This window comes from Pelecanus crispus, chromosome Z, assembly GCF_030463565.1.
Source record: "Pelecanus crispus isolate bPelCri1 chromosome Z, bPelCri1.pri, whole genome shotgun sequence".
Taxonomy (NCBI): domain Eukaryota; kingdom Metazoa; phylum Chordata; class Aves; order Pelecaniformes; family Pelecanidae; genus Pelecanus; species Pelecanus crispus.
Window position 1 is genome coordinate 62,291,376 of NC_134676.1, and position 18,078 is coordinate 62,309,453.

Genomic DNA, 18,078 nt, shown 5'->3' on the forward strand with positions numbered 1-18,078 from the left:
GTTGCACTTTATGAAAAAAAGAGAATTTGTATGTTCTTTGCAGCTCCCAGACTGGTGCTATACTTTTAAGAGTACTCTTCCCAGTGAGTCTGATTTTCTGGAAATGCAGTGTATTATGGTATTCTGCAGTAGGTCAGATGGTCATGCATGTTTTACCCATTGTTGCAATAATTATATGCCCCATATTTGTTATAAAGGTACCAGTATATAAACATATTATTATTATTACTACTACTACTACTTCTTCCTCAATAAGTGGTACTATTTAAGTAATTAGGTATCATACACCTTGCTTCAATCCCCACTAAGAATGGTTGTTGAGTACTTCTAGTTGGCTTTTGTTCAGGTTCCCTAATGGATGAAGAAACTTTTTTGTTTCTTTTGCTTTTGTATCACCTGTGTTTGTTTTCTTATAGAAGCTTGCAAGACTAGTTAGAATACTTGAGCACCTACGTAGGGAGGTGTCAGATGTTACTTGAAAACCTTCCTCCTGTGTTTTTCTGAAGGGGAACAGGTGATCATCTCAATCCTCCCAATAAAAAAAAACATAAAAACCAGAACAAAACAACCCCACAACTAAAAACCAGCCAAAAAAAAAAACCAAACAAAATTTGGTCAGAACTTTTAAAACTTTTTAAAACTGCTTTTTAATTGTGATCTTGTCACCTGAAACTTTAGCTCAAAATAGCATTTTTGAGAAAACTTTAGAATGAATAGGCCTTCTATTTTATGCCGCAAGATTGCATCCAAGGACCCATTAAAGGATCTAGTAAACTTGATTTAAGCTAAACAATATTGAGAATGTGTGGAAGAGCTTACAATTGGATATATACATATACATATACGTATACATACATGTGTATACATAGAAAAATTGTATGTAGTGATAAAGGAATGGAATAATAAATATGATAATGGGATAAAATTAGGACAGGAATGCTTTTACTATGAAAAATGTGAAAGTTGCATGACATATTTGAAAAGTAATAGGAAAAACCATGCTAAAATGTACAAATATCCTAGAGATGAACAAAGTCTCCACATTATCATGATCTTTGGTTTATAAAACTTCTAATTGATGTGAAAATGCAACATTTTTTAATAAAAGCATGTTAAAATATATATTGCTGTGACCTCTGTTCTTTGTGTAGGTGAGATACAGCCGTCAACTTTGTCTATTTGTGTTATACAACCTGTTACAATTTTTTTAAAAAATAAAACTACTACGTAAAACTGCTTCATAGAAAAATTGGAAGAGAAAAAATTTCAAGAAGAGGATCGTTATAAAACATTTAAGATGAAATCAGGGGAAGTCAATGTTGAAATTTTTGTTGGCTTTAATTCACGTGTCTTTTAAAATCATCTATGTGCCTCATTTTGATTTTCATTCCCACCTACATCACTAATAATTCCATGGAAGTTGGTGTTAGCTTGGGTGTGATATATGGTAGGTAGGATTCCTGAAGCCTTGGAATATGTTTGGGAGAAGTAAGATCAGAATTGGGTCATTTGAGGCAGAAAGTAAAATCTGAGTAATGAGTGTACTCTTGATTGCCTATCACTTAAATGAGCTTCAAAGTCAGAACATAAAAAACAATCAGTTTTGATTGCTTTGTGGTTTGATTTAGCAATTTATTGTGTGTTAGAAAAGCTAACTGTGCATATACAGCTAAAATTTGCTTTACCAATTAATACTTAGCCCTTAATGCCATCACCTGTTTGGCTTTTTCCTGCTGTCAATTACATAACCGTGATAATTCCTAAATGTATAAACTGGTACTTAAAACTTATTATGCACCAACAAAGTATGGAAATTGATTATTGAAGGTGCATTATAAAATAATAATAACATACATAAAAGAATTTGTTACTTTTTTTAAATAGACCAATACAAAGAAGGATCTCAAAGCAGAGTAGGAGAAGGACCATTTATAGAGTATAGCCTTATATAGTCTAAAAATGTGGTGTTAACTACCTGTTTTCATATTATATGTTTTAAGTATATTGAAACTTTAAAAGTGGAGCCATATCTTAGTTTAAATGTAGTGCTATTCTAAAAACACTGTCCCATATTTAATTGGTGGGAGAAGTTGAATTTCGTGTGTAATGAGAGAAAAGAATTTTTTTTTTTGTTACATCTAAAGAAAGTTGTAGAGAAACCCTGTACTTGCAAAAGCAGACAGGAGTTTAACTGTTACTTATGTGTTGGCACTGAACTGATTTACATGTCTCAAATGAGAAGGTAGACGGTAATATAGAGAAAAAGTATAGTTTGAACATATCAAGGTTAGGGATTCAGGTGGCTTCTCTTGGACAAAATGCAAGCCAGTTTTCTATAATAGCAAGAGACTTAAGTTTAATCAAATGAGGAGAGAAAACACAAGAAAAAGGGCAACTGTCATGTACCTGTAATGCAGTGCTATGAATGAACTGAATGAAGAGTCTGAATGAATTGCTTCATGAATGCCAGCTTCTGCCCGTCTGCCTATTTTTTTGCCACTGAGGCATTTGAGCTTGGCACAGGTACCTGTTATTATTTATAGGATAACTTTTTTATTGTCTATAGGATAATAGGTGGAATTAATGTTGGTTTCATATGGCATATTAGTGTGTGGGAATGAGCCAGGTACACAGAGGCTAAAGGCAGGATAATTTCATAGGGAATTGTCTCTAATTATCAACCTAAATATATTGCTTTACTTTCTGATCTGTGTCTGTGCACCTCTTTTAGACTGGGAGAGAAAAAATGTCTTGACAAAATGTTTTGTTTGCTTAAAGCTGGAGAATAAGGAAGTACACAAAGTTTGAGCTTAGAATATATGTGAAAATACAATACTCAGTAGGCTACTGGTTTAATAAAATCTTATTCCCATTATTATTTTCTTTTCATTGGCAGCATAAGTAAAGGAATAATATCTCATTTTTTGGAGTTAGAAATAATACAGTGCTGTTTGCTCAATTTTTCTCTCGAAAAAGAAGCAACAGGCTGGGGACGGCTTCATTTTACTGTTGGAGAAAAACTGCTGTTTCAATGGATTGTTAAGTAGGGAGAGAGAAGGGGGCTCAGAATAAGTAAAGAGGACAGTAATAGGTCCATGAGGAGCATGATGACATATATGAGGGCACTTCCCTCTTCTAGAAGGAAAAGTGTGATGAAGTATGTAAGGGCACATGCCCCCCAACTGCCCACACCACCCCAAGTAACCCATGAGCTAAATACGGCAATAAATTGAAATCTTGAAGGAAAAAGAAAAGGCAAAAGAAAGGAGGGGGGAGGGAGACTAGAAATTCAACAGTGTGAGTTCCTTTCCTTCTGTATGGTTTTGTTAATTGTTTATTTTTAGCTTCCAGCCAAATTAACAACAAAAATCTTGGAAAAATATTTCTTCAGTTATGCTGTTGAATCACTAAGTGATTATCTTAAGTGTGTACATACAAATGAGCAAGACTTCTCATCCCCAAAGTGAAATTGTAAAACATTGAGGCCTAGAATGCAGACTTGTTCTTTCAGGTATCTAATTAGTCATATTAAGTTGCTTACTGATATTTAAACTCAGTAGAGTTTAAAGGAAAGAGATGGGAATTTAATTTTGTGCATGTAGCTTTTTATCTTCTTTAAAGACTAACCTTTCTTGTATTTAAACCATTTAATTTTAACTATAAAATGCAGTAAAAACATTAGCACTAAGTGGTGTACACTGAGCTGAAATCAATATTAAAATTATTATATATCTTGCATTTGCACTGTTCTGGGCTTTCAGCTATATTTTCTTTCATAGCCAGTCAGGGTGAATGCTGTATCATACAGAAAATATGTTGGACGATTTGTTCATAAAAATAATGCCATTTTAATAACATTCAAAACATGAATACTTACCGCTTGTTTCACCACAGAAACCACCTTGATTATGATTGCCCCATAGTATATGTCAAAAAGTAAGGGTAATGTAAGGTGGGACACAATCAGCAGAGGATACCTTGTGGAATTTTCATTGTTTGCTTCTAAATATTAGCTTAACCAAATTTAAAAGAAGGGGGAAGATTGACATTAGTGTCATAAACACTGCCATAGTTAGCAATGTCTAACATGCTCTTTTGTTCTTCCATAAGCTTTTTCTCTGTCATAAAGGCTTTTAAGTTGTTTTATTCTGGGATGTGATCATGATCGTCTGAACGGTGACTGGGACTTGACTCAATTCAAACATAAGCAGACGTTACTATCTGGTGGCTTCCTCTTTAGTAAGCTATAAAATGAATTGCATGTTAGATTTTTAATTTTTTTTTAACATTCCTTTGTGAAGACCATGACCTAGTTTATTGACCCTGAACTGTCCTTTTATCCTTAGAAACATTTCCTCTCAAGTAGAAATGTGTTTCTGTGACAAAGGCTTTGCTACTCTGAACCCCTTAACATTTCTTTGTAGCACAGCAGAGGTCTGGGTTTTCTGGTGAGTCAAACTTGGCATCTTTGAACAATAAATGTTCAAGTAAATAACATCCTCTAACATTTTGAAAGCTTATTTTTTTCTTTCAGGAATTTCTGAAAGAGGATGATTTATTGTCATTTAACAGTGGTAGACAGCTCTGATCTGAAAAGTGTTTAACTGTTGATGAAATTGAAATATACGACTGCATCCTTGGCCAAACAGTATCTTGGGCTTTTAGTAGTTCCCTGTGCTGATAAACGCAGTACCTTGGAGTATATCTTTTGCTCCTAAAGACTCTCAGTGTGCACTTTGTGTTCAAGCTGTTGTTATTTCTTACATAGTCCTTCCTAGCTCTGAATCTGCAACAGAGCAAAATCTGTAATAGAGCATACTCGCTCTTTTTAGTGATGAGTCTGTTGGTTACAGTGCTGGCCTCAAATCTCATGTCTGAAATTATCCCTGATATAGGCCCAGGGCTCTAGATTCCAGTGTTGATGTCTGAGAATATGAGCTCTGTCAGGCTTTTAAATATGTTCTCCAGTTTTCCATCAGGATCCTGGACTAGACTAGACCTTTTGAGGTATAACGTAGAAAGGCAGCCAGGAACCCACAGAAAAAGGCTTTTTATACCGGAAACTTTACTGTGAAAGTGCTAAAGAATTACAGATACTTGAAAACAAAAACTTCTGAGTAGATTCGCTTTATTGGGTCTACTCATTCCTACTCTGAGAGTCTGAGATTATTCCTAGTGTTTTTTGGCTAGGTAAGTCATCCTAACCTAAATATCTCCCCAGGAAGACCTGAAACGTGCAGATGGCCTCCACCATACCCATAGCTGCACCATGTCAAATTTTTCCCTTGCATGCACCAATGGAGCGTTTCTGTTCTCTTTCCCTATCCCCATAGGGGAAATACCATATCATCCTTGATGATACAAAGAAAACCTTTTTTTAATCAGGACAGAACAGTAGGAGAGGTTAATTAAGAATCGTATGTTTTTTTGTATCTGTTTGATCATGCTTAATTGAGGTGTGGGTCTTCATGCCGTTGTCTAAAATGCAGTTCAGCAGGCTTGCATGAGACACATTCACAGATCTGTTCAACTCACGATGCAGTACGCACTGTGTTATTTTGTTCAAAGCTTTACCACTCTGGCAGTGAGAACTTTTATGAGCTCTGGCACTAACAATTTTGAATGACATACAGCTTAAGTAAGGGCTTGTCTCTCTAGCCATAACAAATAAATCTGAAGTGGTCATTGAACAAAATATAAAGTTTTCCTCAGTGTTTTCTTAAACAATGTAAGCTTGTTAAAATTAATATGTGGACTTGTAGGTTAAAGCTCATTACCTTCCATTTATACCCAGTGAAAATAATCTACAATCTTTGTGCCTTCAGAAATTCTATGCTAAAGTTCATAAGCACAGTTACACCCAGGTGTATATTCTGTGCTACAGTGTAAATGCTAGGAAAAAATGTCTCATAGAGCTATTAATTGATTTGGGATGCAATTGATAAATTCTGTAAAAACAGTTTATCCAATTCAACTGCTTTGTGTAAATCAATGTCTTATGTTTTTATGTCTGAGAAGTTTCTGTCTGGATAAAGAAATGGTTCATTTTGAATTGTTGTTAATAGCGTGCCAGAATGTGTGAGAAAGAGTTGGTATGACTTAGGAAAAATAGCAGGCCAAGTGAAAAGTATTACATGGTTTTATGGATGTTTCCATAAATTCCTGCTTTTTATATATTATTTTTTTAGGTAGTAGAAAAGAAGGTGATCAGTATGCCTTTTGTGTAGATGTAAGAGCCTTGATTTTGTTTGTTAATAGAAATATGTAATTTAGATACAGAAATAGAAATTATTGTTGTTTGTCATGCTTTTCATGTAAAAGTAAGCTCTAAAAATATACTGTTATAACAGCATTTTTCTTCAATATTTTTCCGAAGTTCTTTGATGTAATATCAACCACTGAGAAACCTTTGGCTGAGCAAGACTGGTATCATGGTGCAATTCCAAGAATAGAAGCCCAGGAGCTGTTAAAACAGCAAGGAGACTTCTTGGTGCGAGAGAGCCACGGGAAACCTGGTGAATATGTCCTTTCTGTGTTTTCAGATGGACAACGGAGACACTTTATCATACAATATGCTGATGTACGTCTCTGATATAGTACTGAATATTAAATGTTAAGAAGTTTATATTTTTAGCTAAACAATTTAGGGTCTACATAATATACTGTGGTAAATGGCTTTAGCCTTTATATGAAAATATGAAAGCTGTTGGAAATATTTCCTTCAGTGCTGAAATCAGGGGAAAAGGTCGCCAAGATATTTCTGTAAATATTTTGAAATCCAGAACTTGTTGCTACTAATTTATGCATGTACATTTATTTACTTATAAACCCATTTTCATAGTTGGTGCTAATTAGGCTACTTTTAATTCAGATTGTAAAGATTCCATTGAATCTTCCTGAAAAATGGAAACATTCACGGAGAAGAAAATAATCTGTGCTGGTTTCTGTACAGTTGGTAATTGAAGTCTCTGCTGCACTGGAGATGTTTATGTTCTTTTTAGCCCTATGGATATTGTTTTGTTCAGTAGAACACAAATGCTTGTGGATGTTTACAGCATATATGCTTCTGAGGACCAGAACTGATCCCCTTGTTGCTTGAACTTAGGAAAAATTAGTCATCTTAAACACTATGTTAATTTTTATGTGCCTTTACCCAATGTATTTCTTTTTATTCTTCTTAATGCTTTACTTGTTTTTTTAAGGTATGTGTTTTTCTTTTTACTTTTCAGAATTCATTCAAAATATGACAGTTCTCATTACAATACTAGAAATTTGTATTGAAGTATGACATAGCAGCAAATCATTCTCAGTTTTGATTCAGTAATGCTGGCAAAGCATATTTCAGTCTCTTGTAATAAGATCTCCCATATACAGAAAAATAAACAAATTTAGTCCCATAACAATGTTTACATTGAGGGAATTTCCTTCTCTAAATCCCCAGCTGATGCAGCGTGCCTGGGAGAAGTTAATATTGTGTGCCTGGTTTATTTCTTTTTAATGAGGGCCAGTGATAATTTTCAAACTTTATATAAGTTGGAAGGCTTCTGCAGGATCAGTGATCATGGGCACTTGTCCAGTTGGAGTTTTCATCAATTTTTACCTGCAGTTTTCCTTGTAGAATCATAGAATCATAGAATGCTTTGGGTTGGAAGGGACCTTTAGAGGTCATCTAGCCCAACCCTCCCTGCAACTAGATCAGGTTGCTCAGAGCCCCATCCAACCTGACCTGGAATGTTTCTAGGGATGGGGACGCCACTGCCTCTCTGGGCAACCTGTTCCACTGCTTCACCACCCTCACTGTAAAAAATTTCTTCCTTATATCCAGTCTAAATCTATTCTTCTTTAGTTTAAATCCATTACTCCTTGCCCTGTGACAACAGGCCTTGCTAAAAAGATTGCCCCCATCCTTCCTGTAGGCCCCCTTTAAGTACTGAAAGGCCACACTAAGGTCTCCCCACAGCCTTCTCTTCTCCAGGCTGAACAACCCCAACTCTCTCAGCCTGTCCTTTAGGAGAGGTGCTCCAGCCCTTGGATCATTTTTTGTGGCCCTCCTCTGGACCTGCTCTAACAGTTCCATTCCTTCTTATACTGTGGGCTCCAGAGCTGGACACAGTGCTCCACGTGAGGTCTCACCAGAGCAGAGCAGAGGGGCAGAATCACCTCCCTCGACCTGCTGGCCACGCTTCTTTTGATGCAGCCCACGATACGGTTGGCTTTCTGGGCTGAAAGCGCACATTGTTGGCTCATGTCCAGCTTTTCATCCACCAGGACTGCCAAGTCCTTCTCCGTAGGGCTGCTCTCAATTTCTTCATCTCCCAGCCTGAATTGGTATCAGGGGTTGCCGTGTCCCAGGTGCAGGACCTTGCACTTGGCCTTGTTGAACCTCATGAGGTTCACACAGGCCCACCTCTCCAGCTTGTCCAGGTCCCTTTGGATGGCATCTCATCCTTCTGGTGTGTCAACTGCACCACTCAGCTTGGTGTCGTCTGCAAACTTGCTGAGGGTGCACTCGATCCCACTGTCTATGTCATTGATGAAGATATTAAACAGCACTGGTCCCAGTACGGACCCCTGAGGGATGCTATTTGTCACTGGTCTCCATTTGGGCATTGAGCCATTGACCACGACACTCTGGATGCGACCATCCAACCAATTCTTTATCCACCAAACAGTCCACCCATCAAACCCATATCTCCCCAATTTAGAGAGAAGGATGTTGTGGGGGACCGTGTCGAAGGCTTTAGAGAGGTCCAAATAGATGACATCCATTGCTTTTCCCTTGTCCACTGACACAGTCACTCCTTCATAGAAAACCACTAGGTTGGTCAGGCAGGACTTGCCCTTGGTGAAGCTGTGCTGGCTGTCTTGAATCACCTCCCTGTCTTCCATGTCGCTGAGCATAGCTTGTAGGAGGATCTGCTCCATGATCTTCCCAGGCACAGAGGTGAGGCTGACAGATCAGTAGTTCCCAGGGTCCTCCTTTCTTCCCTTTTTAAAAATGAGCACAACATTTCCCTTCTTCCAGTCAGCAGGGATTTCACCTGACTGCCATGACTTTTCAAATGTTATGGAGAGGGACTTCACAACCACATCAGCTAATTCCCTCAGGACTCTGGGATGCATCTCATCAGGTCCCATAGAGTTATGTACATTCAGGTTCCTCAGGTGGTCTCGAACCTGATCTTCCCTTACAGTGGGAGAGACTTTACCCCCCTGGTCCCCATCTTGTGGTCCATTGACTTGGGATGGGTGAGGAGAGAGGTTGCCAGTGAAGACTGAAGCAAAAAAGGTGTTGAGTACCTCAGCCTTCTCCTCGTCTATTGAGACTAGGTCACCGTTATTTTTCATCGGGGGGGTACACTTTCTTTAACCTTCCTTTTCTGGTTGACCTGCCTGTAGAAGCCCTTCTTGGTATTCTTTACATCCCTTGCCAAATTCACCTGCAGCCGTGCCTTGGCCTTCCTGACCCCATCCCTACACAACTGGGCAGCTTCCCTGTACTCTTCCCAGGACACCTGTCCCTGCTCCCACTGCCTGTGCAGTTCCCTCTTGCTCTTTAGCTTGACCAGCCTGTCTTGACTTAGCCATGCTGGTCTAGAAGTGAAGCTTTACACAAAGTCAGTGTTTATTTTATTTTGATTTTACGACCTTAAAGTGTTTTCACGTATCCGAGTGCTGAATAGAAAATAACAGCGATAAAATTACCTGTACCTAGATGCATGGAGTCTTACAAGATGCCTGGAGCTCTCTGATCCTGACCCAGCAGAAATAAATGCACATTGTATACTTGAAATAATTTTGAGTAAATCATTGTGTGTGGCAAGTAGATTTTCAAAAAATGTAGATTGGACTTTCAAGTCAGTTAAAATAGAGGGGGTTTTTAATAAGTATTACTTTGAGCCCCCCCTACCTATAAGCTGACTCTTTTTTGTATTGGTTTTTCCACAAAAAAAAATTTTTACAAGGTTATCTTTGTTTCTGTAATTTCACTACTTTCTCTTAGGAATTACATTTGAAATGTAAGTTTGATATTGTTTAATATTGCATAGCTTCGACACTCCAAACATCGTTAGGTCACTAGATTTGTCTGCTTGTACATCTACTAATAGGGCATTATGTTCATCTGCTCTTGGGATTCATTGATGGCAGATTTTCTTGACAGTCATAGAAGTTCAAACTGCTTTCATAAAGAAATGCAGGACTCCTTATGCACTTCTATGGGGTGAATTTTCTGCATTTATTGTGAAAAAAGCATTAATGTGAAAAGTGAAAAAGCTTATTAAGCTCTAAAAAGGAGTTAGTAGATGGTGGGACTGTTATGGTCATATCACGAGGGATTGTATTCATGAACATTTTGATAGGGAAGTTTGAGGAGAGTTTAGTACAAGGGATTTGTTTGTTAGTTTACATTGGTATGAACAATGTGGAATCTGGTCTCTGTGACTCGTCAAATCACACTCTTGGATCACTGACAGGTCCCCATACGGAGACCAAACTTCATCTCCATATACAGATTTTTTTCTGAATCAAATACTGAAGGGCAGAGTGGGACATATACCTGTTTCATCAGTGGTACTTTAATTGCATAAGTGTTCTCTCTCTGGTTTTACCATTATTTTAAAGGCTAATCTTAATAAAACTATGTGTGTGATAAATGAGTTCATCGTTTGGCTTTAAGCATCAAAATTCACTGCTGTCATTCAAGGACACTTGTTTTTCACTGCTGCTATCTGAGGCGGTGGTATTTTCAAATTGTTTGTTAGTGATCATAATAATGGTCAGGATCCTGTGTAGATACACAGAATCAAAGAACACTGTCTGCCCTGAAGGTCTGACATAAATGGCAGCAGATGGGCTCATGGCTGGGTCTGAGATGAGGAAGTAATAGGCATTACTGGTTATTGTGTTAGTGAGAGTCTTAGGACATCAGATTCTATGGATCATCAGCACAGAAATACGAAGGAGCTTATTTTAAAGGAATGGGAGCTAGTGTTACTGGTCAGTCGAAGCTGAGTCACTATTTAATAAGTGAGTGAAGTTAAACAACAAAATAAACAACAAAAAGTATTCAGACTATGAAAACATTTTTATGATAGAGAACCAGGAATGTTAAAATAGGTGACATAACCAAGCTGTCTTTACTAACAATGGTAACATGTTTCAGGAAGTTAATGCTTTAGCCCCTGAACACTGGGGTTGTTTAGCCTGGAGAAGAGGAGGCTGAGGGGTGACCTTATCGCTCTATACAACTATCTGAAAGGAGGTTGTAGTGAGGTGGGTGTTAGTCTCTTCTCCCAGGTAGTTAGTGATAAGATGAGAGGAAATGGGCTCAAGCTGTGCCAGGGGAGGTTTAGATTGGATATTAGGAAAAATTTCTTCACGGAAAGGGTAGTCAAGCATTGAAACAGGCTGCCCAGAGGTGGTGGAGTCATCATCCCTGGAAGTGTTCAAAAAATGGGTAGATGTGGCACTTTGGGACATGGTTTAGTGGGCATGGTGGTGTTGGGTTGATGATTGGACTGATGATCTTAGAGATCCTTTCCAATCTTAATGATTCCTAGTTTTTACTTTCATTATACTTAATCCAGCCATCAAGCCCGGAAACATGAAATTACTACTCTACCCTTAATTGGTTTAGTGGTGGAGTTGGTAGTGTTAGGTTAATGGTTGGACTTGATGATCTTAAAGGTCTTTTCCAACCTAAATGATTCTATGATTCTGTGATTCTAAGGAAGAGAAACTTATAATGCATTGTGCAAGGAATTTAACCCTGGGAGCTAGGAAAAAAAGAGCCTGCATGCCAGTGGTACAGGTTTTCATTGCCCAGTTGTGTAAATGAACTTGAATTACGGTCTTTGCTTTGACGTTTTTTAATTGCAGTACTTGTTTATTGTTGCCATTGTCAGGCTGGCTTATGGCAGTTCTTCTCTTGGGGAACTAGTTCTCTGACTGTAGATGCTGAGTCTGGTATAGGCACAAGGCTTTGTCCTGTTTCCCAGTCAGCTGCAATGTATAATTTAAGCCACTCAGGAGCACGAAATAAACACTTGTTTACAATTTTTTTCCCAGTGAAGTGTGTGGGCAAAGATAAGCAATGAAAATACATTTTTTCCCCTTAACACCGGAAAGAATGATATGTCATAGCAGTCTTTGCTAAGAAAATGGTACATGCTTCTAAGAAAATATTAAGAGGTTTAATTGTTTCCATTGTGTTCAATTCTGCATATAAAAAGCAATAAAGTCATGAAGTGGTGGAGGGAGGAATTTTATCATGCCCAACTTCTCTATGAATTGTATGCATGACCTGCCTTTGTTTTTAGCTGCTGTAGACTCTTCTGGTATATACTGCTTATTAAAGACCAATCATGCATCTTATACTCTATGCCAGGGGTTTATTAATTTTATCAAACAATGTAAATGCAGTAAAAGCTGAGTAAGGCAGTGTTACTTGTCTCCTGTCTATTTTATTGTCAGATGCTTATTTTTTAGTTTGTTTTCTGTAATTCTTAGAACTTCTTAGAACTTCAAGTAATTAGGAAGTTAGTGTTGGTTTTTCTGGTTTATAATATTTATATTTCACTCTGTCAGTTTTAAGTTTAACAGTTTAACTCTTAAATTAAGAGTTTAAATAAATAGTTATATTATCATGTTGCCTTAAATGAGTGATGCATTTATTTTGCATAAATTTTGCATTTATTAATTTATCATCTTCCTAACTGTCATTCCATTTAATTCATTAGAAATGCTATTAGAGATCAGGAAAGAAATCTAGTTCTGCAAAAAGAGATCATTTCTTTGTTTTATTACTAGTGACGGGAGCTTGGTAATGTGCTTTTGCAGTTTCTTGTTCAAAATATTGCTTGTAGAGAAACAATTATTTCCTTTTACCTCCATACAGAATCAGTATCGTTTTGAAGGAACTGGGTTTCCAACTATTCCTCAGCTTATAGAACATCATTACACAACAAAGCAAGTTATTACAAAGAAATCAGGTGTTGTTCTGCTGAATCCTGTTGTTAAGGTAATACATATATTCCAAGAACTCTGTTTAACTGAAAATAATGGGGGTGGTGGTGGTGGTGGTGGTGGTGGTGGTTGTATTGTCATTTAAAATACGTTCCTGTGCAACTGCTCAGATTTTTCATTCTTGCTTGTTTTTTGTCTCTTTTTCTGAGCTTTTTCAACCTTCTCTGCTCTGTGCAACTCATTCCTTTAAAATAACAGTCCATCCTGATTCTTACAATAAATCTTTGCTATCTTGAAAAAATGGCATTCAGCATCTCACAAAATATCCTCCTACTTTTCCTTTCGGTTTCCCATTTGGATTTCACTACTCAGTAATTGAAAGTAGTAGTTCATTGCCCATAAAGTTGTGACGAAGAAATTTTTTTGATAAAATGGTGTGCTTTAAGTGGTAAAGTTCTCATGAAATTTAGAAGAGTTACAACTCCATTTTGTCTCTATTTTATATCTCAGATATAAGCTATACAGACAAGAAAAAGGTACTGTCACTCCAATGTCATTGCAAATTTGAAATAAAAATTCCCTTTTAAATCAGTAAGCTATTGCAGAAAGTCTTTCAGGAGGGAAATGAAAAGGGATGGAAATATTAAACTATATCACCATTTAGAAAGCTTAAGAATCTCCTTGGCTTCTTCCAGTAGTTTTACAGTTAGTATCTACTTAGTTGATATCTCATTCATAAACCAACTCTTTTCCACCTAAATCTTTGTATTTTAACTATGAGTTCTTGATTTTTTTTTAAAAAAAGGCTAGTTTCAAGCATGTGTAAAGCACCTTCTGTGTCCTACAAAATTATAGGAAGCATAACAATTTGTATTTCAGAGTTAGTTTCCTACTCCAAGGTCCTAGTTCTCTTCTGCTAATAATTCTAAGAAATTAAAGCATAGTGTATTCCCTTTCTCAAAATTAACATGATTTTTTTACACTTACCTGTGCTTACCTATTATATGTAATTTTAAAATTTAAAGAATAGGTCTTTTTTAATACACATTTTAGCTTAATGTCTTGCTGTTTACCAAATTGACACTTTACTGAACACAAAATATTGCTTAAATTCATTGTAGAACTTACGAGAAAGAATAGGACATTATTTTTGATGTGTGAATAATTGTATTTTGATACAAACTATTGTGTACGGAAGGGTTAAAAGATGGAATTTTGGTCCATGGATGGACACTGGGTGAGAAGTAGATAGCGGAGGAATGCAGTTAGCACAAGAGACAGATAATTTATTGTTTGAAGTGCTGACCATAGAGAAAAAAAGCTGAGAAATGTTAGGGAGGATTGGAACTGGGAAGATACAAGGTACAGCTCATGATTTTGCTTGCTTTGCAAACATCCTGTTATTGGCTTGAGCATAGTTGATACGTGACTGCTGGATTATGGTAATACGCCGCGTGAACAAAGCCCATGAACCAATAGATGGGATGACTATGTCGCGTGCAGTGTGCCTGACCAGCGGGTGCACGTGCCATAGGCTCCCTTTGTTGCAACCAGAGTGTGTTTTCGGCACTCGCTGGCCACGTGTGTTGAAACCTGTTTCCTCTGCCATATAAATACTGGGATTTCCTGAAGAGGGGTGGGCTGGTGTACAGCGAGGTCACCGTTGCCTCCGTGGGCATGCCCACGTAAAGCTGGCACCTACCGACCACTGGGCTGAGCTCGCAGCGCAAGACGGCACAAGATTGTATGGATGGACCGTCTTCCTCACAGTCCTCAGGTCGGTAAGATTATTGCTTTGCTGAACGCGTGTATTGTAGTTAATAAAATCTTTTGTGCTGCTAGATGGTCTGTGTGTGCGTGCCATTCTTTCCCTGGGAATCCTCAAAACCACTCTAAAACAACTGTTTAAGCTAAAAATAAAGGGCTGTCAAACTCAAAATGAAGTCTTTTTATATCTGTTTGCAAGTTTTTGTCTTTTATGATACCGTATTTGTATTAAAAGCTTAATGCTCTTTCTGTTTCCTGGCTTTTTTTCTGCCTTTGTACAATGTACGTACTGTGAGAGCAGCCATGTTTTGGCAAATATAAAACTACAGTGCAGTATGTTACTACATATTAAATTATAACAGAACTTAGTCTCAGTTTTCTCTGTTAAGGTTAAACAGGAAAACAACATCTGGAAAACATCATCTCTTCATTCTCTGTTGTTTCCTTTGAAGACAGGGAGTTTCCATATTGCCGACATTTTTGTTTAATTTTGCTATCATTCTTTTTATAAAGTTAAGTTTTAATTTATGCGTAGTTTTGTGTAACTATGTATAGTCAAAGAATTTTTCTAGTACCTATACTGTGGAAGAAATATGGTCTCAAATGACTTTCCTGATCATTTCTCTATTACTGTACTTGATGTCATGTCCTTTGAGGTGTACCTGCACATAGGGATAGTCTAAAATCCCTTGATGATAACCATGCAGACATGTATGACTGTGTGGTGGGTCTTTCCAGGACTTGAATCCATACTGCTACCACTATATTCAGATGTATCATAACCTCCTTACAAAGTGATGGAGGACAATTTTTAAGACAGGCTTTTTAACTTCGCTACTGTCACTGGGTGCAAAGTCAGTTTTTTGTTTTTCTTATTTTCAGGGGGAAAATGAAGTAGGCCCACTCCTCTCTGGGCTTGATTTGAGTTAGTCTTAGTATTAACTAAAATTAGTATTTCCTCAAAGATCATGCTAGTTTTATGACCAGTTGGTACTTGATTTGAGCTGCAGTGAAAAACTACTTTGACTACTCAGGTTTCCCAAAGTGCTGCAAGTAGTCAGCATCTATCCATAAAACCCAGTCACACAGGTTCCATTTATTTTGTCATGTGACTTATTTTGTGCTGGTAGGCATCAGTCTTAATATTCAAGAGTATTCCTTTAAGTTTGATGAACTTTTCAGCTTTCATTCTGATTGGTTACTCGAAGTAATGGAAAGGATGTCCATGGTAATACTCACTGTTAGTGCTAAGAGTATTGGGTGACAGGAAACTTCATTGTATAGGGTTTTTTCAAACATACGTATTACATATATTGTATGCAGGCTTTCAAGAATTTATGAAATGTGATTTGAGTGCCTCATAGCTACTTACATTTTGTGTAAAGTAAAACCAGTGTATAGTGTACTTAGTGCTTCATGACCAGCAATTTGAACCATGCAAGACAGTATTGAAAAGAGTGTTAGTTAGATGATTTAAATTGTTTTACAGCAGCTGTTTAAAAAAAATGTTTAAATTGTTTTGTTTTGTCATACCTTTCAGACTGAGCTACAATTTTATGATTTTAGTTCTCCCATCTGATAAAAACTAGTTGTTGGAAGAAAGTATTTCAGAACTAATTGAAAAGAGTGTTGTGAGCTTTCCTTCGTAATATGCATGGAACTTTGGCTTTCATATGGGGAAACGGAGAATTTTAATTTATTTTCAGAAATAGCATATGCACTCTGACACCTAGTGTTGGGGGTATTTTATGCATTGTATGCTATTATCAGAATATCTTTGGTCATTTCCTTAAAAATTATTTGACATCTGCAAAGACTGTTTTTTCTTTGTTCGTATTATAGCTGCAAAGCCATCTTGGACATTTTGTGCAATCTTTAATCTTTTTATGCAAATTGCTGTCCCTGCAATAACCTATTTAGAAAGGGAAAGTTAAATATGACAGAGAACTTCACAGAAAAAAAATTATGCTCTGTAGCTTGTGTTTGCTTTCCTTCCTTCCCACAGTCATTCATCCTCCTTTACCATATTAGTAAAATTAGCATTCACCTTCTGTGACGTTGCCCTTGAAAGGAATGCTCTTAATTGGGCCACAAAAGGCCTGTCCCATGTCCCATTTCATGTAGACCAAATCTGCCTGCTTGGAATTTTAATGATACTGTAATAATAGAATTTAAATTAGAAAAACTGAGGGCATTAAAAAGATATCTGCAAGTGATTTCTTTAATGGAAAAGTCTCTCATATTTATTTATAATATTTTAGAAAAAATGCATGTTATGTTCTTCAATTTATTATTGATGGAATGACTGGCATGCAGAGCCCCTGAGTAACGTGAATGCACACCCAAGAACTTTATTAGTAGAAATGCTATTTTAACCATATTAAATATATTTTAACTTTCTAACATCTTTGACCTCATGTTGTGGAGGTTTTTAAATTTTCTGAAATAAATTTTTTACATTTAAGAAATCTGTATTAAGCTGTGGATATGCTTCAATTTGACTACTAGGAATGAGAATCATCAAGGAAATATGGAATATAATTTTTATTTGGATATATCTGCATTAATTTCTTCTTTTGGATCAGAAATACACCTTTGAAGCAAATCTGCCTGGTCCACTTAGGATGCTGTGCTTCCATCATTGAGCAGTCTCCAAGGATTCAAACTTTACTCCTTTCAGCTGAAACAGAATAGGAAGATGCACAACTGCTGATGAGAGGGAGTTCAGTCTTCAGAACCAGGAGAGATCTAGTCTGAAATAATGCTTTTCCCCCAAAATGTGTGTTCCAGGTCCTCAGCACCAACTGTTTCATTCTGGAGATCTGGTACTATTTTACTAGTCCTAATGTAGTCCTAGTCTTCGGATCCTCTGTAATAAATTCAAATTCTGAGCTCATGAAAAAAAATTAACTGCTACTATGTCAGATCAGCTAGGCTATGTACTTGTTGCCAGTAACTTTCATTTAAAAATTCTGGATCTATTTTGATGTGACAAAGAAGCTTGTGATATGGCCTCAAACATTTTCTGTACATGGGAAAATGATGAACCATAAAAAACATTGAGATGAATGAATGTGTTAAAAGAAAAAAGGAGATGTATTTCATAGTAGTGGTTCTAATTTTGATGAATAAGTTTGCAAATGACATGAGAATTCCGTGCAGATCTGATGCTGTCTTGCAAGGTATGAGTATGTTAGTGAGTTAGACATGGAAAGAAATGATGAAGAAATATAAATTTAAGTGAGAAGATAAAGGTAGAGAGATTAGTTTCATGAAAATGCACTCATAAAAATCTGACATGACCCTAATTTTTCAGTCAGTGAACACTTCGAGCTGTAGTTTGTA

General features: G+C 36.9%; 1 protein-coding gene across 1 annotated transcript in view; it reads left to right on the forward strand.

Moving 5' to 3' along the window:
• Positions 1-18,078, forward strand: part of FER (FER tyrosine kinase) — a 192,950-nt gene that overhangs the window by 90,679 nt on the left and 84,193 nt on the right. The window contains exons 12-13 of the mRNA XM_075725939.1: positions 6,377-6,580; positions 12,899-13,021. Coding sequence (XP_075582054.1) covers positions 6,377-6,580; positions 12,899-13,021 — 327 coding nt within the window. The remainder of the gene's footprint in view (positions 1-6,376; positions 6,581-12,898; positions 13,022-18,078) is intronic.